Consider the following 24,711-nt stretch of genomic DNA (forward strand, 5'->3'; position numbering starts at 1 on the left):
TTTTTTTTTTTAACTTTACCATATTATGAAAAATCCTTACCTGAGCAATTTCTTCAGGGGTTGTCACTGGTTTAGACTGTTTCTTAAGTTCAGCAATCACAGCATCAACAGCTAACATCACACCTGGGTCAAGAATAAATGCCATTACACTGCATAGGAATCCATGTCATGTTCAAGTTTACATTTACAGAAAGGTTTTCATGCCTTAATAGCCTATACACCGCTTCTGTTTCCAAATTACATAGAATCGGACAGCATATAGTGAAACAGAAACTTTAATAAAATCCCATAATGCTAAAATTATTTTGAAAATTGAACTAAAAAAAAGCAAGGTGTATAATTTGAAGAATCTCACCATCCAACTCATTTTGTGTAAGTCATTCCCAATCCAATCACGTTGCATGTTTCTACTTGGATCACCCAACACTTCCAAATCTCAAATTAATGACACAAAAAAGGACCAAAATAGACTAGTCCCTTACTAGCAACAAGGAATGTATTTCTCAAGGATAAAGAATTTCTTGTGGCTATGCCCCTACAGGTTTTAAATTATCCAAAATTCCCTCATTTAAGGTTATTATGAACAAAATGTTTGTTTTAGCAGTCAACAGCACCACAATATGGATTCATGAGAACTCCCATTTTGTTCAATTGAGACTAGTCCTAGCTTTCCTTCATTTTGAGAAATGTTACTTCATGAAAAAAAATCCAAAGCAAGGTGTGTAATAACAATGACTTTCTTTGGGACGTAATCTTTTTTTTTTTTTTAAAGATTTTTATTGGGGGAATCGGGGAAAGGGAACAGACAAGTTGCTGTCCTTTTTGTTCTTCAGTCTAGTTGTGGAAGATATCGCTTCACTGGCCCATGTTGGTATTATCATTGTGCTCTTCCAGGGTGAGGCAGTCACTTGCTGGCCATTGGACAGCCACTCATGGTGGTTCACGGCAGCTCATGCCTGCTGCCAGCCAGCCCTGCTGCAGCCTACACCGTCGCTGGCAACTCACGGCAGCCCAGCTCCAGGTCAAGCTGTTGTTCACCACCTTAGCTGTAGAGGGCGCAGCATCACTGGCCCTCATGTGGGATCCAAACTGGGGCCCTGCTGTTCAGAGCTGGTGTCCCAAGCCAACTCCTAACCAACGCGCCACTTGGCTGGCCTTGGGACGTAATCTTAACCTCAATAATATGTGCTAGTGATTCACAGTCAAACTGTTTTTCATGCAAGACATTTCAATGTTTGGACCTCAAACACTGAAACAGATGGGATGATGATGATACATCAGTACGCCTGGGAGGCCAATTCTGACAAAATAGTATCCCCTTTTGCTGAAAGTCTCCTAGTTTGGCCAATAACACACCATAGAGATACATGGCAATTCCATTTTCAAGAGAGGAAAACCAAGTTTTAGTACACAGCTAATAAAAATGACAGGATTTAAGTCTAGATCACCATCGGCTGGGGAGCAGATATTTAAAATGTAGTCTAGCTTCCCCAAACAATAAACAAAGTGCAGACCAATAACACAGCATGTGCTGTTAAGAGTTAAGAAAAAAGTGCTTAAAAAAAACGAAAACCTGTGACATCCTGGAATGACTTAGTTTCTTGTTAAACTCTACTTTTGAAATAATGAAAATAAAACATAAAACTATATAATCTCTCTGCTTTAATCCCCACAAGTTTGCTAATTTCCAGATACACAGAACATGCTGTATCTTCCAATACACTGTTGGCTTTCAGGGGGAGGGTTTAGAGGAGTGGGGGAGACTGACAACAGGAAATGTCTTAGTCACATTTCCCTCCTTATCCACATACATAGCCAGGCATTCAATCATTAGCTGCTGAAGGAATACTAAGTGTAAGAATTTTTGGAAAAATTGACTTTCTAGTATAATAGAAATAGACAGTTCAAAACATTGGGGCAACAATGAGAAGACATTCCTACCTCTCCTGATTTCCACTGGATTAGCACCTTTGCTAATCTTCTCAAAGCCTTCCTTGGCAATAGAGCGTGCCAGTACAGTAGCAGTTGTGGTGCCATCCCCAGCCTCTTCATTTGTATTATTGGCAACATCTTGAACAAGTTTAGCGCCAATATTTTTGTATTTATCTTTTAAGTCAATGGACTTCGCAACGGTCACACCATCTTTTGTTACTTTGGGGCTTCCCCAACTCTGTTCAATAATCACTGTTCTTCCCTACAATTTCAGAGTAAAAAAAAGTGACAGAAATCACACAAAGTACTAGTCAGCTTAAAACAGAACAAGCAGTTCTAACAATAGGACCATTACTTGAAAGCTTCAACATAAGTTGTCTTTTTTTAAAAAAATCGGATCTGCAGCAAATCTCAAGGGCAAGTTCATCAACGTTCTTAGTTTACAGAAAAAATGACCTCTCTATTGCAAAGTGCATAACTCTGGATGAGGAATTATGTGAGATAAAAATCCTATAGTCTAAAAGATGTCATTTTATGAAACAAGAACACAGATAAACCAATTCCAATGTGGTAGATTATAACGCAATTCCAGTTTATTCACATAATTTCTACTTAAGTTTTATCCAGTGCCTGCTATCTTTGAAATCAATGTGAAAACTTGCTTTTAAACCTGCTTTAAAATTTAGTTATTAAAATACTAACAGCAAAGCAAGCATAGGGCACTCTTCCAGGGTTGTCCCACGTTAAATCTCAAACATGGTGCAATAGTATAGGCAGCTTTTGGATTTGAAACCAAGATGCTATTTGGGAGGCAGCATGCAAATGCCACATTTTATACAGTTTGGATACCTTTGATGTCCGAATTGTGCACAACCTTCAAAGGCCTCTTCAAATTATTTATTACCCCTCAACTCAGCAATCTCTTCATGATAAATGAGACTTAAAATTTTAAATGTGCTTTGACACAGAAGATACAGCACAAAAATATTGGTAAAACTAGCACCTACAAGCACATACTTGAGGTATTAAGCTGCATTCTTCCCTCTATGCTTGGTACTAACTAGGAAAGGATCCAAAATTTAACTCAAACAGACAAGCAAGGTTAATTCTAACTTGAGTTTAAGGATCCACTGTGAGTTATGAATTACCACTGGATTATATCACACATTAAATAAAATCTCAGAAATTTTACAGAAGCAATTTTTAAGTTTTATGGCCATTTTATATAAGCAAAAGAAAAAAAAGGCTAACCCATAACGTGGAACTCACATGTAAATTGGGTTCTCTCAAAAAAGGATACTCACGTACTGTTCTATAGTTTAGTGTGACTATTTGCCGCCACCAGTAAAATATTATTCCCAAATTAATTTAAGAGTATTATGAATTACAACAATAAGAATACTGATACCTTTGGCCCCATAGTAACGGCTACAGCATCGGCTAAAAGGTCTACACCTTGAAGCATTAAGGCTCGGGCATCTGCACCAAACTTGACATCTTTGGCATACTCCCGAGTGAGATGAGGTGCCAGTGCCCTGGACACTGGCAAAACCCGGCGAAGGACTTCGTGTAATCGAAGCATTTCTGGGGAGGGGGAAAACAAAGTATATCATCAGTTCAATAGTAGCATTACCCGAGGCAGGTTACAACACCTGTGCAAAAGAACAAGATACATTAGATGAGAGCTGGGCCTCTGCTAGCCACTACACCTGGGCCATGGAACGCGCTACAGCTCCAGACCACCAGGTACTAGCCCCAACTTGAATGGGCTGCCCCCACGCCTGACCTATAGTACTAGCACAAGGCACACCCATCTTCTTGCCCCCGGCCACCTACCCCTGCTGCTCAACACAAGTTAATCTTTTACCACTAACATGGCCTCAGAGCAAACCCACTCCACTCCAAACGTGCCCCTGAGAAATGCCTGCAAAGAAAGGGGCAGGTCATAAACCCGGTAGTCGGTGGACTAAAAATATTCCTGACAATGCAAAAATCTGCTTAGTAAAATGTGTCTTCATGTATCCAGTCGGGGATACTGTATCTGAGCAGTCCGCTAGGCCGCGATGCTGGGGGCCCCACGTGTCTTTTCATCCAGACGCCCCAAGCAAGGTCAAGGGTGGAGGGGCCGAACCCCGCCGAGTCTGCGGGGCCAAAGACAGTCTCCACGCGGCTAGGACTACCCTCCCCGAAGCCATGCAGTCGGCCAGGAGTGGGCTGCATCGGAGGACCCATGTGAATACACTCCCTAAATTCCACATACACTCCTGAGCAAGCCCTCCCTCCTGCGCCCTGCCCGGGCGAGCTATCCATGCCGCACGTGACTCCCCGCATAGATCCGCGAGGCCTGGGCCAGCGGGCCACGGCCTCCGCACTGGCGGGAAGCTCTGGCTCTATCCTGCCGGCCCACTCAGGCAGGACCGCAGCGGGGCAAGGCCGGCTCCGGGTCCGAGGCGCCTGGGTGACATGGTGCAGGGCGGCCGCATACCTGCGGGGCAGCAGCAAGGCGTGCGAGCAGCAAGGCAGGCCGTCGGCGGCGAGTGAGGGACAGAGTGCAGGGCGCACACGGCAATGAGCTTGTGTCCCCTCCCTCCGCCGCTCCCCCGCCCGGCGGCACAGCGTGTGCGGGCGCCGCCCACCTCTTTCCCAGGCCCCGGCCCGGCAATCTGCACGCGCCGCGCGCCAGCCCCGCCCCTCCCTACCCGCGCCGGGCCGGGCCAGCGGGCTCAGCCCTCTCCGGCCGGCTTAAGCTAGTTCCCGGGCTGCGCTCGGTTCCAGAACTTTCCGGGGAGAGACGCTGTCTCTGTGGGTCAAGGGGCAAATCACGTCATTTCCGGCAGGAGGCGAAGGGCTAGTACTTTCACCTCGGCAGGCGGCCTAGAAAAGCCTAGAAAGAGAGCCTCTTTTCTTCCGTCTCCCGACCGTTGCGTCAGTGGCCTGCGCAGAGACCCCGGGGACGAATCGCGGCGCCCGTGGCGGTGGCCGCCTTCTTTTAAGGGGAGTGGCGAGTGGCTGGGGCGAGCGCGCCTGCGCGTTGGGCAGCCTTTTCTAAAGTTCACGTGTTTGGGAGACTCGCCTGCAGCTCTCTCCTTGCGGCCGCGGTGCGAGAGTACAGTACGAACTGGTGCTGCGGGAGTCATGGTGAGTCCCGCGTGGGCTGGAGGCCGGCGGGCCCGGGTGGGTTGGCCTGAGGCCGTTCTCGTTGGGCCTAGCAGGAGGGGTAGGGGTCACTCAGGGACCAGTATCCGCTCGGACCCTGGAGAAGCCAGGTCCTGCCGACCTTTTCTTCCTCTGCCGAGGGCTCTGCACACGCGTGTGCGGCGGGAATGTAGGCAAGGGGGCGGGAACACAAACGCACGCGCGGCGGCCGCCCCGCTGCTCCTGCAGGGCCTTTGTAGGTGTGTAATGTCGTAAAGAAAGCATGGCATTAGGCGGAGAGATTGATTTCAGTGTGTGCTGAACGTTTTCAGAAAAACCTAAGGAGGGAAAATAGGTGACCTTGGAATAAGCTAAGGTTGCCTTTAAAGCTCGTCCGGCTGCTGAGCAGAGGACGACCCTTAACACACATAGGGAATTGGAAATGAACTCGGAATATAGAGCAGAGCGTTCAAACGGGTTTCATGAACGAATAATTGAGTTGGACGTTATCTTTGGAAAGCCACATGTGGTGTTTGATAGGAAAATTTACGATGGCATTGCCCGTTCAGAATTACATTGTTTTTGTTTCAAATCTAACATTTCTCTCTCTACAGGCAGGACAGGCATTTAGAAAGTTTCTCCCCCTCTTTGACCGAGTATTAGTTGAAAGGAGTGCTGTGGAAACTGTAACCAAAGGAGGCATTATGCTTCCAGAAAAATCTCAAGGAAAAGTGTTGCAAGCAACAGTAGTAGCTGTTGGATCCGGCTCTAAAGGAAAGGTAAATGGGGCCTGAAATGAACTGTTGTTTATGTGAAATGGACTGAAAAAAGAACTCCTTGGTTATTACTAAAAATAGCTTTTTAAGTAGCTTGTTTTATTTTCACAATAATTTCCTAGTTCAGTCACATCTCATGTGTCTCTCTTTAATGAAAATGATTGTAAAGTAAAATTGCTTATTTTATATGATAGAGAATTTGAGAGTGTTAAAACCAATAGCCATTTGGTAGCCTAACACGACCAATGTTTTCTTCAGATTCTGAATTTTTGATAAAACAATTTATGTTTGAAGATAATTGTGGGGGCTTTTAAGACTTGAGGGGAAATTTCAACTCTTGGTCTAACCTCTAACACTGAGGTTGCCCTAATCTTTTAATTACTTAAACCTTATTTGGCATACCTATGAAAGGAACTGGTTGGACTACCTATTTTCCAGATATTCTCCAATTAATTGGTTAGATCTCAGACCTCAAAGTGTCAGCCAGAATGCACAATAAATGCTGCCATTGGGGTCAAATATGTTAATTGCTCCAGGTGTTTCAGAGAAGATTCTAGCAAGGAGCTATCTTGGAGTCAGGAATAGGAAGCTTTTGGGGAGTGGGCACTGTGCTGCAGTCCCCCTCCCCATATCTGTATTTTGGAGGAAAGGAAATTGAATCTCAAAAGAAGTATGTTTTAAATTCAGGAAATTAAAAAAATTTTGTATGCTGAAGTTAACCATGACCATGTACACATGGTTTTAAAAACTAGTTTATTTCACACAGTCCATAGGTTAAGTTAATATTTAACCATTAAAAAATTAGCTTAACTTGTCTTAAGTTAGCTTTCCCAGTGTAACTCCTTGAACTTTTACACTGAAACCAGGTTTTAGTTTAAGCCACTGTGTAGGCATTATGTCAAAATGTAAGTCTACAGTGATATTTTTGAGTTAAAAGCTACGGTTGTATGAATTGTATTCCACTCTCAAGTCCTTTTTTAACAGTTGATTTGAGTAAGTACATTTGATTAATAGAAGTTAGCTATAAATATTTGGTGAACTAGATGTCTTTGCTAATAAATATTCTTAATTTTTTAAGGGCGGAGAGATTCAACCAGTTAGTGTGAAAGTTGGAGATAAAGTTCTTCTTCCAGAATATGGAGGCACCAAAGTAGTTATAGAGGACAAGGTGTGTGAACTTCATAATTTTAAAAAGAAGTGAAGTATTTGCTGTTTTTTTTTTTTCTTAACTAATGGTTTCTCTATTTGCAGGATTATTTCTTATTTAGGGATGGTGACATCCTTGGAAAGTATGTAGACTGAAATAAATCACTATTGACATGGCATCACGTGAAGCTGCCCATTCCACTGAAGTTCTGAAATCTCATCATGTAAATAATTTCCATGTCTCTCTTTTGTAATAAAGTAATGATATCCAAAGTAATGACATCCAGCGTCTCTTAAAATTTAGTTCCACTGTACTGATATAAACATTTCCAAATAAAAATATAACAATAAATCGTTAATTTTCGTTTAGTGATTTAAGATGGTTTTAGGGTTTTCTAGTTTATGCTTTTTTGCTTTTTCTCAAGTAACCTGCAGCAAATTCTGGGAAACAAGGCTTTCAATTTTCATTGAATGTAGCTTTACCTCATAGGTAATTGATGCTGATACAAAGCCATGAATTTACACTTACTTTTTCTTTTGTTTGAAAAGCAACAAGCATTTATTTGGGATCCAAAAGAATAGCTGTAGCTGTTGAAGAAGCTCTTGACATAAGGAACACCCAAACCTGTAGAGAATTTTATAAGTGTTTTTATAAGAATCAAACTGACGACATATACCAGGGAGCAAGATCTCAAGTGTTATCCAAAAGGTCAGTTTGCAGATTTTTTTAGGCATTTGAGTTTAAGGGGGGGAGACTGAGGAAGATTACTTTAAGGTGGGAGAAAGCCAGGTTTGGCTTACAAGATAAGTTAAGCGGGTGCTCTCTTGAGGGTGGGTCCACTTTAGAAGGAGCGGTCTGAAAAGAGGCATTTCAAAGAGTGTTAACCTACCTAGATGCACAGGAACCCTGGACTGGCTTGTTTAAAGATAAACCTTTTACTAAACAAGGTATATGCCTCAGGCATGACTACCCACCATGACCTATTCTAAAGAATTTTCAGGCTGGTAGTCATGTTTGCTTTCTTGATAGCTTTGCAAACAGTTGTTTGGAATGCAGTGCTGCTTTAGGCCCAGTACAAAGGTTATTTTGCCCAGTTTTAACATGCCAAAGTTTTGAGGAGTAAGACTTCCAAAGCAATTTCACTGAGATGGCAGTTCCAACTTCAAAAAGTAGCTATGTTTGTGTTACTTTTCACAATGTTACAGTCCAATGCAAGTTGGTGGGAAGGGCATTGTTCACACAATCACTTAGGGTCCCAGACTCCAACTTGTAGCCCCACTGTCCTCTGCGCTCTTGGAGTGCACTGCACAGAGAATCAGGAAGTGTTTATGGTCCAGGTCTGGAGATGGAACACTTTATTCCTCACTAGTGTTGATCAGAAAATTCTAGACTGATTGGTTTAAAATTCCACCTCTGGGAGGCTAAACCATGAAAACATCTCAAAAGCTACACAGTTTTAAAAAAGCAACATTTTAACAATATATAACAAGCTTATTTTGAACTAAATTCATTTGTGGAATCTAGTGTCAAATCTTAAGATTTATATAACTTGGCAAAAAAATCGAAGGCAAGATACAGCTAACATTGGCTGCGTGCCTTCTGTATGCCAGGATAATTATAGCTAATGTGCATTTTCTAGGTAGTGGCTACTGTTGTAGTTTGTATGTATGTCAGTTGGTTTAATCTTCCCACAACCCTATCAGCTAGGGAACTAAGTCTCATCTTGCAGAAGATGAAGGTAAGACAGAGCAGTTTAGTAATGTCCACTTAGTAGAAAAGGGGGCAAAGCCAGGATTCGGAATTATATCCACTTGCAGATGCTGCTGTCTAAAACTTCATCCTTTAGGGCCTCTGCTATTTTGTCAGAAAATCCTAAGCACGTGATAACACATTTCAACCCTGGAGGTAACCACTGTGGCATGGGGGGGGGGGGGGGGGGGGGGGGAGGATGTCTGGCAATTACTAGGTATCTAGTGTAGCTTGTTGGATTTAACAAATAGAAAACAGTAACAGAACTGAATAATTAACATTCAAACCCAGACCAACCTACTCCAGAGTTGATTACCAACCCTTAAGAGCAGTCACTTAGCTAGGAGCTATTTCTGTCTTGGTGGTAAAATTTAAATTTATAAACTAGTCTGATCATGCCTTAAAAGTTGTGTCACATTTATTTTGTGGAATTGAAGTCTAAATGAGGTTGTAAATAGCATGGAATAATGGTCTCAACTTTTGATAATAACCCATTGGTCAAGTAGTATGTGTGTGCGTTTGCATGTATGTATGTGTTTGTGGCATTGACTGTGCTAAGGCTTAATTATCATTTAGTTACAAGAATTAGGATTAAAAGCTCTATTTTTACAGCACCCAACTGGGTCATTAATTTCCTACTGTGCCCCAGGCACAGCTGAAGACTGTTTTGCAGGTCCTAAACTTGTAAGCACAGATTTCCCTCTGTTTTACTGGTGAGAAAACTGTCAGGGACGAGATGAGGAAACTTGTTCAAGGCTACAGTGGCTGGTAAATTGCAGAGTTACGAATCTAGTCCAAAGGCCAGGGCTTTCCCGTTAACCTATTCTTTTTTCCAAAGACGCAAGTAAATGAGTTTTGAGATCTAAGGTGACAGCTTCCAAACTTTGGTTCATCCTTAGAATTACCTGGTGTGCTTAATCTTTCAGAGCTCCATCCATAACAAATCAGAAGGATGGGAGAATTTTTTTACTTTGCATCACAGAAGTAGTCCTGCAATGCTTGTCTAGCAGAGATAATCTTAGATTATATGGGGAGTTAACAGGGAAAAGAATTATGGCATGAGAATAAGGCCAAAAACAAGGGCATTAGGTGTAGGACAATGTTTCAGAACGTATGTTGTCATTTACCTTTTGTTTAACAAAAATAATGGAGAAAGTAAACTAAGTAAAATTCTAACTAGAATTTTCATGATAATACCATTTTTTATGTAAGGTGATCAAATTTATTTAAGTTCCTTATAAACTAGTCTGATAGTGTCTTAAAAGTCGTGTCCTGTATTTATCTTGTAGAATCGAAGTCTAAATGAAGTTGTAAATAGCATGGAATAATGGTCTCAACTCAATTTTGAGGACTTGCCACGCACTTTTTCTAGGCACTTAACATGTCATCTTACCAAATGGTCATTATAGCAGCCCTGTGAGGCAGATACTCCTTACCTCATAGGTGAAAGATGCAGAGAAGTAGAGTAACTTGCTCAAGTGACAGAAAATGTAAGTCATAGGTTGGAATTGAACTCAGGTTTGTCTGACTTCAAATTCTGCCTTCCTCTATTCCACACAAAAAATTTGAGAAATTGAGAATAAAATTAAAATTACCAGGGAGTTATGTGTTCTACATTACCATTAAGATTTTATTTCCTTCTATTGTTCCAGAAAGTGTATGTGGTACAAAAATTCTTATTTTAAAAATTGGGAGTATAGGATTTTTTTTCATTTTTATTTTATTGTGGTAAGAACATTTAATATGAAATCTACCCTTAATAGATTTTTAATTGTACAATACAATATTGTTAACTACAGGCACATTTTCTATATCCGTTCATCCATGAGGTTAACATTTAGGTTGTTGCCATATCTTGGTTATTGTGAATTGGACATTTAGATTTTTTTCCACATTTTTGTCATGGTGAAGGGTGCTGCAATTAACAGCAGGTTCTGGTTTCAATTCTTTTGGATAAATACCCAGAAGTGGGATTGCTTGCTAGAACTAGGATAGTTCTATTTGTAATTTTTTGAGGGACCTCCATATTTTTCGTAATGGCCCACACCATTTTGCATTCTGACCAACATGGATCATAAGTTTTTATATATTAGAGGTACTAACATCACATTTGTTTCCTAATTTAATGTGCAGTTTTTGTTTATAGTCAAATCTCACTCTTCCAGTACTTTTTTCTTTTGGACATTTAATTGATCCATAATTTATTTTATGTATTTTTAAAGATTTTATTGGGGAATTGGGGGAGAGGAACAGCGTTGGGGAATGGGGGAAGGGGAACAGACAAGTTGCTGTACTTTTGTTCTTCAGTCTAGTTGTGGAGGATGTCGCTTCACTGGCCCATGTTGGTATTATTGCGTTCTTCCCAGCTGAGGCAGATCGGTCGCCAGGCATTGGACAGCCGCTCACGGCGGCTCACAGTGGCTGCCGGCGACCCACTGCAGTCCAGCTCCAGGTCGGGCTGTTGTTCACCATCTTAGCTGTAGAGGGTGCAGGGTCACTGGCCCATGTGGGATCCGAACTGGTGGCCCTGCTGCTCAGAGCTGGCATCCCAAGCCAGCTCGTAACCAATGCGCCACTCAGCTGGCCCCATAATTTATTTTAGCGTATGTTATATGTGTCTTTGTTTTTCTTTTTAATCAATGATTACTTTGTCTCAACTTTATTTTTTGGATTATCCATTTTCCCAGCCACCACTCTCCCATCCCCAATATTTGAGTTATTACCTTTATTGTACACTAAAATTTTAAATAAGTCTACTCCTGGGTTTTATAGTCTTGTCCCATTGATCTTTCTATTCCACCAGATTGTTTCCAATATAAATATAAATATAAACTTTTATATTTAAGTTTAGTATCTGAGAAGGCAAGTCTTTCCTGTACTCCCAGCAAAGTACTTACCTGGCTGTGAGCACTTTTAAGCTTCTCGATAAGGATTGCCAGATTGCTCTCCAGAGTGATTCCAAGTCTTGCCTTTTCCAGCAAGTTAATTGCTGTTTTCACTGCCCCACACCAAAATGGAGTATTGAACTTTTGACTTATTTATGTGAACAGTATTTAAATGTTTTCCTTGACCTTTAAGCAGCCCATATGAGAGATCCCAATCAAACCTAGGCTCTGATCCTGTGTTGCTTACATGCTAGTTTTATGACATTTGATAAATCACCTGACCTCTGTGTTTAAGAATTAAACTCTAGCTTTGCGCAGTGGCAGTATCGTAGCCAATGAGGTTTATCCGAGGCGCGATTATTGCTAATTGAAAACAAACAAGAAAAAAAAAACTGTAAAAGGAGAGCACTAGGTATCCCTTAATATTTTGAGTCATACCTGTTATTACTTTTTAAAACTTTATTTAAAAATAATGTGTTTGCATCGTTAAAAATTCCAAAGGATATACACTGAAAAGAGTCCTTCCTCTCCCTGTCCACCGTCACACAGTTTTATTCCTGGAGGCAACTAGTGTTATAGTTTATAGTCTTCCTTTCGGGGGTGCTTCATATATATGTATGTGTGTGTGCACATGTGCCTGTGCAGGTATATATGTGTATCATGTATATGAAATATATATTCATTCTTTTAAAAAAAATCAAACACATTTGAGACACCATTTGTCACCTTGCTTTTTTTTGTATTAACAATTTGTCTCTGGACTTAATCTACAAAGTACACAAAGAGCTTTTTCATTCTTTATAGCTGTGTAATATTCCATTATATGGATGAACTATAATTTACTTAAGCATTCCCCATTGATGTATACAAGTTGTAATCTTATGCTATAGCAACACTACTGCAATGAATAAAATTTTTGCATGAATTATTTTGCATATGTGAACTAGTATGTCTAAGATAAATTCCTAGACATGTAATTGCTATTTCAAAGGGTATACAGATTTTAATCATGTATGTACACACATAACATATATATAGTTCCAAGGTGCCCTTTGTAGAAGTTCTATCAATTAACAGCCCTACCAGTAATGTATGAGATTGCTGATTTATTCTCACCCTCAATAATACAGGAAGTTACAAAGTTTTGATTTTGCCAATCTGATTTTGATTTAATTTACTATGAGGATGAGCATCTTGTGGTTAGGAGCCATCTCTATCCTTTACTGTTAATTGATTGTTAATATCTTCTGCCCATTTTTCTATTGGGTGATTGGCCTTTCATGATTTGATGATATCTTTATTTATTAGGGAAATTTGTTCTTTAGAATAAAATTTTCCTCCAGTTTGTCATTTTGGCTTTGGTTTCATTTATGCTTTGAATTTGCAGAAAGTCATTTTGGTGGTAGTTGAATTAATGTTTTGTATTATGGCTTCTGGGTATTATGTTAAATTCTGAAAAGTCTTCTCAAATGCAGGCATACCTCAGAGAATTGCAGGTTTGGTTCCAGCATCACAAAAAAAGCGAGTATTACAATAAAGCTCATTGTAATCTTTTTACTGGTTGAGGGTCTTGCCTTCTATTTGTAAAAAAGGCAATATCTGTGAAGTGCAATAAAGGAAAGCACAATAAAATGAGGTATGCCTGTACTTAAAGGTTCTTCCATGGTTTCTTTAGGTATTTTTATAGTTTTTATTTTTAATATTTCAATCTTGGCTTTATCTGGGGATTTTCCTGTTATAAGAGATATAGAATGGATCCAACCCCCCTTCCCTCTTACAGATTGAGCTAGTTCTTTAAGGCTTGTTAAAATTTAGCCCAAGGCTTGAAAAATGCTCTTTCAGTCTCATTTAGCCTGGAGACTTGACTTGGAAAAAACATCAGTGGGTACTTACCGGCTTGAGTGTCAGTTCAAAAAGGTCAGTTTGTTATAGTTTGTCTTAAGTCATTTGTCGTTTTTTTTGAACACGTGCCAGGCACTTGTTCTAGGCACTGGAGATACAGGGATGAACAGATGTGAGGAGATAGAAGTAAACAACTAAATTAATAGCATTTTAGTAGAGATTACTGTCATCAAGAAAATATAGAAAATGCTGCTAACTTTATTCATACTTGAGGTAAAGGGAAAGAACTGCTATGCACTATTTTTATTACAAATAAAGAAACTTTTATTTGATAGCTCGCTCAAAGTCTTAGAGTCAACAGGCAAGGGAATCTAGATTTTCTGAATCCCAGCCCAGAGTTATTTCCCTGTGTCCATATTGCCTTTGAGAAGACTACTCCTTCTTTAATCAAAATATTCCAGTAATCCATTATTACATGTAGCTGTTATTACTGATCATGCTCCCTCCCCCCACCTTGTCTTCTCTCCCCCTCCAAATTAACTCTGGTGATAAAATTATTTTTGTTTGAAGGTCATAATTTGCTGACTGACAGAGGGATTAAAATGTGAAGGTTATGAGCTAGAAACATTTCAACCCTAAAGAACAAGGTTCTTCCTGTGAACAAGGCCAAAGTTGACATCACAGTGCAACTTTATTGGACTTTCCTAAAAGATAAATGCGTATTTGTTCCTGAATTTAAAATCTACTTATTCTCTTTTTCTCTTGTTCTTTTCAGATGGGCTGAAACAGTATAACAAAACTATACTTAAGAGAACATTAAGATGAGTTCCTTCAACTGTAGGTAACTGGTATTTACAGCTCAGGGACACTACCACACAATATGAGAAATTTTAACTTAATCCTTGGAGTGAGGTGGGATTGTCCAGAGACCAAAAGGCCTACTTAGGACTTTTTTCTCCACACACTGACCCCATGTCTCTCTTACTGAGGGAACATCTGGGTGCCCCTTGTCTTAAATTCTCACTGTATTTAGTTAAGAAAATTGGTGATTTGCACGCGTCTTCATTGCTAGACACTAAGCAATTTATGGTTAAGGACTGAGCCTTTATTCTTGTACCTCAGTGCCGAACATATAGTGGTGCTTAATAAATAGTTGTTGAGTGAATAAACTTTTTGATATCTAGGAGATAGTGATGGAATGAAGAATTAAGTTCTTGTTCTTGAAAAGTTACCAGTCTATATCTTCCAGAAAGAAGGAATATTACTTAAAGGTAAACCAATATTACTTATTGTCATGCCCCTTTGAGCAAAGTTCCAAGTACCTGACAATTATTCAGTTTTGCACCCACTGAATTTAACTGTCTCCTCCAATCCTCACTTCCACCTTTGGAGGCTGTGACACAGCTCTCCTCTCAGCATTCTCTATACACCTTTAGATGTATTTGACGGGATAGCTGACATTTTCTTCTCTTGGAAATCACCCCACTGTGTGCACTCTTTATTCTTTGTTTTCCCATCTGGTATCCTAAGGCTTCCCTTATTCCAGATCAAATATTTAAGGTTTCTAAGCAGGAAACAAATTACTTGCCAAAGCTGCTGTGATATCATGACTAAAGAGAACACTTAAAACTTGCAACAAAGGAAATTTGCAATTCTGGAAGATGTACAACTTCCACCATCTATCAAGGAGCCTTCATTTTCACCTCCTGCTTTCTTACTTGCAAAAAACTCGAGCTTATTTTGTTCGTCTAACGCACAACACCAGATGCCCACTCTATCTCAGATAATTGGCATCTGGGTCTTTTATCTACGCAAACTTGTCATTGAAAAGGTCCTTGGGTTTGAAGTCAGTGGGTGCTGGAAATACTACTTGACACTCTGAGCCCCAGGTTGATTTGAGATTGGGTAGATTTCATGCAGGGTCTTTGGAATTTTCCCTGGCTGCTGGGAAGATTCCACTTTGCTAGGAAGATTTAGGGACAGAATTATGCTTCTCTAGGTACCGTATGTGTTTGCACAAGGGTTTACTGAAACGGTCGCTATTGTGCAAACTCGGTACTTCCAATGTAACTAACATAAGCCCAAGGAGGTGCACCAACGCGTTACGCAGATCTGGCAACTCCCGCGGAGGCCATCTGCGCCAGCCTGCGGACTCTGCCGAAGCAACTATTGGCCCTCGCCACCAGGTTTCTCTCTCCTCCAGGCAGCTGCCTGTCAGTCGTAGGCTCTTCCTATTTTCACCCCTCCCTCCGCCAGCTGGCTCCTTCCGGACTCCTCCTCATCCTCCCGCCCTGCCCCGCGCGGGCTACGGCTGTTCCGTCAGGCGCCGCCCCTCCCCAGCTCCGGGACCAGGAGCGCCGCTTCGCCCCGCCTCCAGCGCAGGCAGCCATCCCCTACATCCGGGTACTGACTCCAGCCGCCCAGACTTTGGCACTATGGTCATGGCGGAGGGGACGGCAGTGCTGAGGCGGAACAGGCCGGGCACCAAGGCGCAGGTATCATCTTTGCACCTTTTCTGCGGGGGGACTCTCGGTGCGGAGCCGTGCCGTACCTGCAAGCTGGCTGCCCCAGGGGGGAGGTTGGGCCGGGGCGGCAGGCAGGCGGGCGGGGGCACCAGTGCCCGGCCTGCTCTTCCGGAGCCGCAGCCCCTCAGTCTGGCTGAGGCCGCGGCGGCCCGTGAGGCCTGCGGAGCCCCGACTTGAGGGTGAGCTTGAGGGGCGCATAGGGACCACGGGCAGTGACTGCCAAGGCCTGCGACTGGGGACCTGTCAGCAGCGCCTGCTTGTCATCTCTCCCTTGAACCCCAGCTGACCAGCGTCGAAGGGGCACAGCCGGCCAGATGGATACCCCTGGGATTTCGTGGGGGTCGGGCTTGCCAGGGTGGGAGGGCGTGTAAACACAGCGTGCTTCGTCCTGGCTTCCAGTTCCCACCTGGCTTGAGACGCACCTGCCCGGCTTCTGCCATCCAGCTTGTCTGGCCGGATCTAGGTGGCGATGATTGACTATATCCTCCTCTTGCTGTTTGCCTTTGGCCACTTCTCGCTGCAGCTGTTCTCTGGCCCAGCAAGTTTTCATCATCAGGTTGCGACTTGTTAGTTAGCATTCCTTGTGAATGTCTTTGTTATTATGTGTGAAGCATAGTTAGGGAATGAACTGATTATTAATCAACCTTTTGTAAGGCATTATTTGGGGTGAGTTGGTGCTTGTTTAGGTATTGGCTCTTGGGATTTGCAAAAGAGGTATGCCTCACATTCTTAAAAAAATCAAATAGGTATTTAGACTTGATCTGATTAATCTGCCAGCTGAAATGATTTGCTATTGAGTAGATGCTCTAAAATCAGAAGAGATGTGTTAAAATGTAATTTTAAAGAAAAAGTGATTTAAGTGAGAAAACCAAAAAGACATGTAGCTATGACTGTATGCCAGAGAATAGATTTTAATCTTACACAGACATTTGGAAAGGGAGTCCTTTCTAAAGGGATAAAGGGACCTTTTAGGTTCAGACGCCTTCTCAGAGCCATGTTACAGATAAGAAAACCGAAGCACAGAGAATCTGCTGCATTTGCTCAAGGTTATATAGCTTTGGATTCTTAGTTCACTGGGGACCTTTTCTTTATCAAGTTGCTCCTAGTACTGAATTTTAGAGAATTCAGTTTGGAAGTCTTACAGAGTCACATTAAAAAACTTTCTTTGTACACTTTAATAATTTTTAGAGTTCATTAAGCTGTCAGTTACTCTGGCAGTTTCGTGGTAATGCTACTGGTAATTTATATAGTATTTAGGCTTTCTTTTTACCTTTTCCAAACCTTTATTTCTTATTCTGTGGAAACATTGTTTCTTTTTATTTTAAGTGATCAACTTTTATATTTTTATATTCAGAAGTGGACTTTTGTACTTTCAGTCTGAGAATCGTCATCCATTTTCATTTACTCAAAAGTTCTTAAGTTTGAAAGGTTAGAAAATAATTTATGTTAATGTTGTAACACACCTGTTTGCTATATTGTTACGAGTAAGTCAAATATAAGAAAGCTCCTTTGCTTTTTTCCACATTGTCATAGATCAAGGTTGTTAAATAAAATGTAACAGAAAAGGTTAGGGTTAAAAAAAAAAGTGCTTAATCAGCATTCTGTTGTATCCCTTGCCTGTCACACTAACTTCCTTCAGTGAAATGGGTCTATTTTAAGATGACATTAAAACTATAATTGAGTAGGTGGAGTGTCTTCCTACTTTTTTTTTTTTAATTGGGTAAATTGGGATATTGGCACATAGTTGGTTTTCAGTAAATGTTTATTGACTAAATTAGAGGAGAGCATTCATTAAACTGGATTTTTGGATCTTTTAAGCATTTAAAGTATATCACAGTTATGATAAGGCAAAACATTTAATTCCCAATGAGCTTTTTTACATCTTTTTTTTTTTAAAGATTTTATTGAGGAATTGGGGGAGGGGAACAGCGTTGGGAAATCGGGGAAGGGGAACTGATAAGTTGCTGTCCTTTTGTTCTTCAGTCTAATTGTAGAGGACGTCACTTCACTGGCCCATGTTGGTATTATCATTGCGCTCTTCCCAGGTGAGGCAGATAGGTTGCCGGGCCCTGGACAGCCGCTCACAGTGGCTCTTGGCAGCTCACTCCAGCTGCCAGCTGCTCACGCCGGCTGCCAGCCACTCACGGTAGTTTTTTACAGCAGCCCACTGCAGCCTATGCTGTTGCGGGCGACTCACGGCAGCCCAGCTCCAGGTTGAGCTGTTGTTCACCATCTTAGCTGTAGAGGGCGCAGTGTCACTGGTCCTCATGTGGGATCCGAACCAGGGCCCTTCCAAGCCAGCTCTTAACCAATGTGCCACTCGGCCAGCCCACATCTTTTCTTTATGTTACTATATGTGTTTTCTAATGTTTTGTAACAAGATATTCTACAGACTAAATATTTTTATAGGAGGGAGTATGGAAAGTGTATTGATGGAAATATTTTTTAGTATAAATCATATAGGAAGAATTTAAAAATTACTCTTTAATAATATTTAGATGATGTCTAGGAAGAGACTCCTGGAATAATTTCCAGAAAGTTGTTTTTATTTCTTGACATTTTAAAATAAAATTTATTTTCATTTAGATAGGGAAACTATTTTTAAAATATAACTGTTTAAGACACTTAAAAAGGTCTTAAACACCACCTACCCTCAGAACTAAAACATTACTAATATAGTTGAGTCCCTCTATTACGTTGTTCTGCCTTCTACCCATTCCTCCCAACCAATAATAGTGATAATCATTTTTTTCTTTATACTTTTATTATATATGCATTATAGCTATAAGCATGCTTGGGACATTCTTAAATTTTTATTCACGTGGAGAATACTTATACATTGTATTCTCCAATTTGCTCCAATTTTTGCTCAAGGTGTTTGGAGACTTATCCATGTTGATTATACAGGATTATAGATTATTGGTTTACAACTACTTTTTCCATAGAGACATTTATTGACCACCTACCGTGTACCAGGCATTGTGCTATCTGCAAAAGATAATAGGTAAACTTTTATGAAAAATCAGGACCTGGAAAGGTACTCAGTCACTTAGGGGAATGTCTACGAACTGGATTATCTGTAGAGGAATTCAGAACCAAGGCAATGTGATCCATGAAAATATCCTCCTTAAAAGAAGACTGTTCTATTTGGATGACTTTTTTGTGGAGCTTATATTTTTATTTAGAAATTTAAAACACCATTTAGAATTGGAATAATAATTCCTAATGTCTGTCTCAGCACTCATGGAGCAATAATTACTTGTACTACTACTACTACCAACACTAGCTATTCTCTTTAGGTAAAAACTGGCTCAGTTTTTTTGATGCCTGGAGATTTATTAAAGTAACTTTTTGAGAGCCATATAACCATCATAAATAAGTCATAGACTTATTTCCTCAAGTAATACATGAAAGGTTTATGGGAGCCTTATTTAAGGGAATTGTGGTTGAAAAAAATGTAACTTGTAGTTCAATTAAATAAAATCTTGATGTTCATTTAAAAACATTGAATAAAATTCTTTTACTTTCTTTACTGATAATCACATTGTTAATATGAGTGCTTTTCTTTTCCTCTAGTGTAACTTTAGATTTTAACTTTGGAATTGAAATTAATCATAATAGTATTGCATCTTCATTATAACTTTGTATGTGCTTTAACCATGAATTTTTTTTTATAGGATTTCTATAATTGGCCTGATGAATCCTTTGATGAAATGGACAGTACACTAGCTGTTCAACAGGTAATAACAATAGTTTCTTTTGCAACTCCCAATAACCTATGCATTTGACCTCCCTTGGCATAGTTAGTATTCTTATCTTTCAGCACAAACCAGAATCCATGGAATTAATGGAATGCCCGTTTAAAACTTTTATCGATCTTCATTTTGTTTTAAGATGTCATATTAAATTATAATCAAACTTAAATACATTTTAATATCTTAAAATATGTTAATCTGCACCAAATTAGGGTACCAAATTTTATTTTAGAATGAATTTAGTACAAAATTAATTGAATACTAAATTAAAATAACAAAGAGAACAGCATACCCATTTGGTGACTGAACACTTGTGAGCATATATCTAAGTTTTACTTTTTTTTTTTTAAAGATTTTATTGGGGAATTGGGGAAAAGGAACAGCCAATTTGTTGTCCTTCAGTCTTAGTTGTGGAGGGCGCAGCTAGCTCAGCTCTAAGTCTAGTCACCATCCGACCACCCGTCGGCAGCTCGTGGCCACTCAGCTTGAGGTGCCGTGTTCAATCTTAGTTGTGGGTGGGCATAGCCCACCATTTCAATGTGAGAGTTGAACCGGCAACCTTATTGTTAGGAGCACGTGCTCTCACCAGCTGAGTCATTTTGCCACCTGTTGGCAGCTCAGTGGCAGCTCAGCTCAGGCACAGCTCACTGGCCTATGTGGGAGTCAAACCGGTGACCCTGTTGCTCAGAGCTCGTGCTCTTAACCCAACTGAGCCAGTCATCCGGCCTGTAACTTTTACATTTTAATTTTAGTTACCATCAGTTCTTTACTTTTGTCTCCCACCAGTACATTTGAGGTCTTAAGATGCCTCCCCTTAGGCTATTGCCACTATGAGATAGCTCAACAAGGCAATGATTATCAGGAAGGTGGGCTTCTGTAGCATGTTTGCTTTGACAGGCCCCTCAGTAGATTCTTAAACCTTCTTATTGAGAATCACATTGTATACTATGTTCGGTTAAAGAAATAAATTGGTCTTTCTTCCATAATGAATAAAATCTGTAATCTGGGGAAAAAGTTTCCATAGCTAAATATTAAAAATTGCATTTAGGGAGTATGAAATGATGCCCGAAATTGGGAGTACTAGTGTATTGGACTAGTCATTGGTTAACATTTTTAAAGAGAAAATGTGATAATGATAGGCTGTTTGACTTCATCTTGATAGCCAGATAATAAACGTAGATAGCTATTTGGATTTACTGTTATTTGAAGATCTTTGGAAATAAAATGGAAATATAGCTGAATTCTTTGAGCATTAAAAACTCAATTCATAATCTTAATAGAAGCATTAAAAAACCTTTAAAAAGGATTCAGTGTAATATTTAGATATTTAATATAGGAAATGGAAGAGCATTTATGAATGAATGGTTTTGTTCATTGCCTTTTAAGAATGTATTGTTCAATCAGCAAATATTTATTGGGCTAGCAATAAGATAGGCCTTCAGGATACAGAAATATAAACCTAGAGCTGTATGCCTGGAAATTGGCAAAAATTAAGAAGAAAAATGGCAGATATTTCTCGCTTTAAAAGTGGAGATTGTGTTGTGCTCCTTTGTTGAATTCATTTATTCTAACAAATTTTTTGTGGAATCTTTAGGGTTTTCTACATATGAGATCATGCCGTCTGCAAACAGAATTTTGCTTCTGCCTTTCCAATCTGATGCCTTTTATTTCTTTTCTTGCCTAATTGCTCTCTCTAGAACTTCTAATACTACTTTAAATAAAAGTGGCAAAGCTGCCATTCTTATCTTGTTCTTGATCATAAAGGAAAGCTTTCAGTCTTTCTCACTGGGTATGATGTTCGCTGTGGGTTTTTCATATGTGGCTTTTATTATGTTGAGGTAGTTTCCTTCTTCTAGTTCGTTGATAAAAGATGTTGTTTTTTGTGATAAAAGATGTTGAATTTTGTCAAATGTTTTTTCTGCACCAGTTCAGATTATCATGTGTTCCCCCCCACTTCATTCTGTAAACATGGTGTATTGATCCTATATTTATGTTGAACCATCCTTGCATTCTAGGAATAAGTCCCACTTGATCATGGTGTATAATCCTTTTATTATGCCACAGAATTCTGTTTCTAGGGTTTTTGCATCAGTGTTCATAAGGGATAATTTGTTTGTAGTTTGCTTAGAGTGTTTTTTTTGGCTTTAGTATCAGGCAATGCTGGTGTCATAGAATGAGTTAGGAAGGATGTCCTCCTCTTCAGTTTTTGGGAAGAATTTGAGAAGAATTGGTGTTCTTTAAATGTTTGGTAAAATTCACCAGTGAAGCTATTAGGTCCAAGGCTTTTCTTTGCACAACATTGTGAATGTAATTAATGCCACTGAACTGTACACTTAAAAATGGTTAAAATGACTATTTCCCTGTTGAATGGTCTTGGCATTCTTGTCAAAATCGTTTAACTATATATGAGGGTTTATTTCTAGGTGCTCTATTAAATTCCATTGGCCTATATGTCTCTCCTTATGCCAGTATTATATTGTTGTGATTACTGTAGCTTTGTAGTAAGTTTTGAAATTGTGAGGTGTGAGTCCTCCAGCTTTGTGTTTTCAAGATTATTTTGGCTATTTGTTACCCCTTGAAGTTCCATAAAACTTTGAGAATCAGCTTTTCCATTTCTGCAAAAGATACTTTTGGAATGTGATAGGGATTGCATAGAATCTGTGGTTTTTGGATAGTATTGACATTCTAACAATATTGTCTTCTACCTATGAACAAGATGTCTTTAAATTAATTTAGGTCTTTAATTACCTTCAGCAATATTTTATAGTTTTCAGTCTACAAGTATTTAACCTCCTTATTTAAATTTATTCCTCTGTATAGTTGAGTCTTGAATGACACAGAAGTTAGGGGTGCTGACCCCCTGCACAATTGAAAATTTGCGTATAACTTTTGACTCCCTCAGAACTCAACAACTAACAGCCTACTGTTGACTGGAAGCCTTACTGATCACATAAACAATCAATTAGCACATATTTTGTATGTTTTATGTATGTATATGTGTTATATACTGTGTTATAATAAACTAGAAAAAAGAAAATTTTATGAAGGAGATCATAAGAGAAAACATATTTACAGTATTTATTGATAAAAATGCATGTATCGGTGGACCGACGTAGTTCAAACCCATGTTGTTCGAGGGTCAACTGTATTTTATTCTTTTGGATACGATTGTAGATGGAATTGCTTTCTTAATTTCCTTTTTGGATTGTTCATTGAAGGTGTATAGAAACACAACTGATTTTTGTATATTGATCTTGTATCCTGCTACTTTCCTGAATTTATTTATTAGTTTTATTAGCTTTCTCATAGATTCTTTGGGATTTCTATATAGGATCATGTCACCTGTGAATGGATATAGCTTTCATTTAGCTTTTTTCTTGTCTAAGTACTCTGGCTAAAACTTGAGTATAATGTCAAATAGTAGTGGTGAAAGCAGACATCCTTGTCTCATTTCTGATTTTATAGGGAAACCTTTTACTCTTTTTAAGATTTTATTGGGGGGAGGGGAACAGTGTTGGGGAATTGGGGAAGGGGAACGGCTAAGTTGTCCTTCAATCTTAATTGTAGAGGGCTCAGCAAGCTAAGCTCCAAGTCCAGTTGCACCGCTCAGCTCAAGGTGCTCTGTTCAATTAGTTGCAGGTGGGCGTAACCTCCATTCCATGCAGGAGTCGAACCAGCATTGTTAAGAGCACATGTTATATTCACTGAGCCATCCAGGTGGCAGCTCAGCTCAAGGTGCTGTGTTCAGTCTTTTAGTTACGGGCAGGCATAGCCCACCATCTCTAACAGGCAACCTTGTTGTTAGGAGCACATGCTCTTACCAGCTGAGCCATCCTGCCACTTGTTGGCAGCTCAGTGGCAGCTCAGCTCCGGTGCAGCTCACTGGTCCATGTGGGAATCGAACTGGCGACCCTGATGCTCAGAGCTCGCACTCTTGAGCAAGCTCTTAACTAACTGAGCCCCTCGGCTGGCCAGAAACCTTTTGATCGTTATGTTGAACCACCTTTCATTCCTTGCAGCTTTGTTTTGATTCATGTTTGTATGGTATATCTTTTTTATCCTTTTACTTTTAACCTACCTATATCATTATATTTGAAGTAAGTTTCTTATAGACAGTATACAGTTGGGTCATATTTCTTCTTTCTGATAATTTTGTCTTTTAACTGGTGTATTTAGGCTATTTAATATGGTAGATATGTTTAGACTTAGGTCTACTATTTTATAACTTGTTTTCAGTTTGTTCCTTTGTTTCCCCTTTTCTGCCTTTTTAAGAATTGTTTGTGCATTTTAGTATTGTATTTTAATTTATTAAATGTTGACTAAATCTGTATATGATTTTTTGATATTGCTCTGGAGATTACTAAATACATACTTTTCACAGCCTACTTAGGATCAGTATTTTACTGCTCCAATTGAAATGCAGAAACTACCCTCCCCCCTTTTGCTGTATTTGTCTATATTACATCTACATACTTTGAAAACCCATAAAAAATGTTATATTTTTTGCTTTCATCTGCCAAACATTTTAAAGAACTCACGAGGAAAATGTCTGTTACATTTATACACAGATATTCATAATTTCTGTTGTTCCTGATTTTCTAAGTTTCCTTCTAATATTATTTTTTCCTTCTGTCTGAAGAACTTCCTTTAGCAATTCTTTTTGAACAGTTTGCTGGCTAAGAATTCTTTTTTCTTTCATCTGAAAATGTCTTGATTTTTTATTCCTGGAGGGTATTTTTGTTAGATATAGAATTCTGAACTTACAGTTCATTAGGCACTTTAAAAATGTTTTGCCATTTCCTCCTGTCTTCTGTAGTTTCTGGTGAGAAAGCTGTAGTCATTTGAATTCTTTTTCTTTCTTTTTTTAAAAAGATTTTTATTGGGGAATTGGGGGATGGGAACAGTGCTGGGGAATTGGGGGAAGGGGAACAGACAAGTTGCTGTCTTTTTGTTCTTCAGTCTAGT

General features: G+C 39.7%; 2 protein-coding genes across 4 annotated transcripts in view; one reads left to right on the top strand and one right to left on the bottom strand.

The window, feature by feature from the left end:
* HSPD1 (heat shock protein family D (Hsp60) member 1) overlaps positions 1-4,561 on the bottom strand; it is a 6,314-nt gene extending 1,753 nt beyond the window's left edge. The window contains exons 1-4 of the mRNA XM_019635606.1: positions 4,418-4,561; positions 3,341-3,516; positions 1,942-2,194; positions 41-123 (exon numbers count right to left, since the gene is read on the bottom strand). Of these exons, the coding sequence (XP_019491151.1) occupies positions 41-123; positions 1,942-2,194; positions 3,341-3,514 (510 nt within the window). The 5' untranslated portion in view covers positions 3,515-3,516; positions 4,418-4,561. The remainder of the gene's footprint in view (positions 1-40; positions 124-1,941; positions 2,195-3,340; positions 3,517-4,417) is intronic.
* Positions 4,562-4,938: 377 nt separating this feature from the next.
* LOC109379249 (MOB-like protein phocein) overlaps positions 4,939-24,711 on the top strand; it is a 51,226-nt gene continuing 31,453 nt past the window's right edge. The window contains exons 1-4 of one of the 3 annotated variants that reach the window (XM_019635731.1): positions 4,939-5,070; positions 5,682-5,846; positions 6,922-7,011; positions 7,095-7,352. In XM_019635731.1, the coding sequence (XP_019491276.1) occupies positions 5,068-5,070; positions 5,682-5,846; positions 6,922-7,011; positions 7,095-7,145 (309 nt within the window). In that variant the 5' untranslated portion in view covers positions 4,939-5,067 and the 3' untranslated portion in view covers positions 7,146-7,352. Of the gene's footprint in view, positions 5,071-5,681; positions 5,847-6,921; positions 7,012-7,094; positions 7,353-15,841; positions 15,962-19,668; positions 19,732-24,711 lie in introns of those variants that run through there. The other 2 variants (XM_019635732.1, XM_019635730.1) reach the window with 2 other exon arrangements.

This window comes from Hipposideros armiger, unplaced genomic scaffold (assembly GCF_001890085.2).
Source record: "Hipposideros armiger isolate ML-2016 unplaced genomic scaffold, ASM189008v1 scaffold_23, whole genome shotgun sequence".
NCBI lineage: Eukaryota > Metazoa > Chordata > Mammalia > Chiroptera > Hipposideridae > Hipposideros > Hipposideros armiger.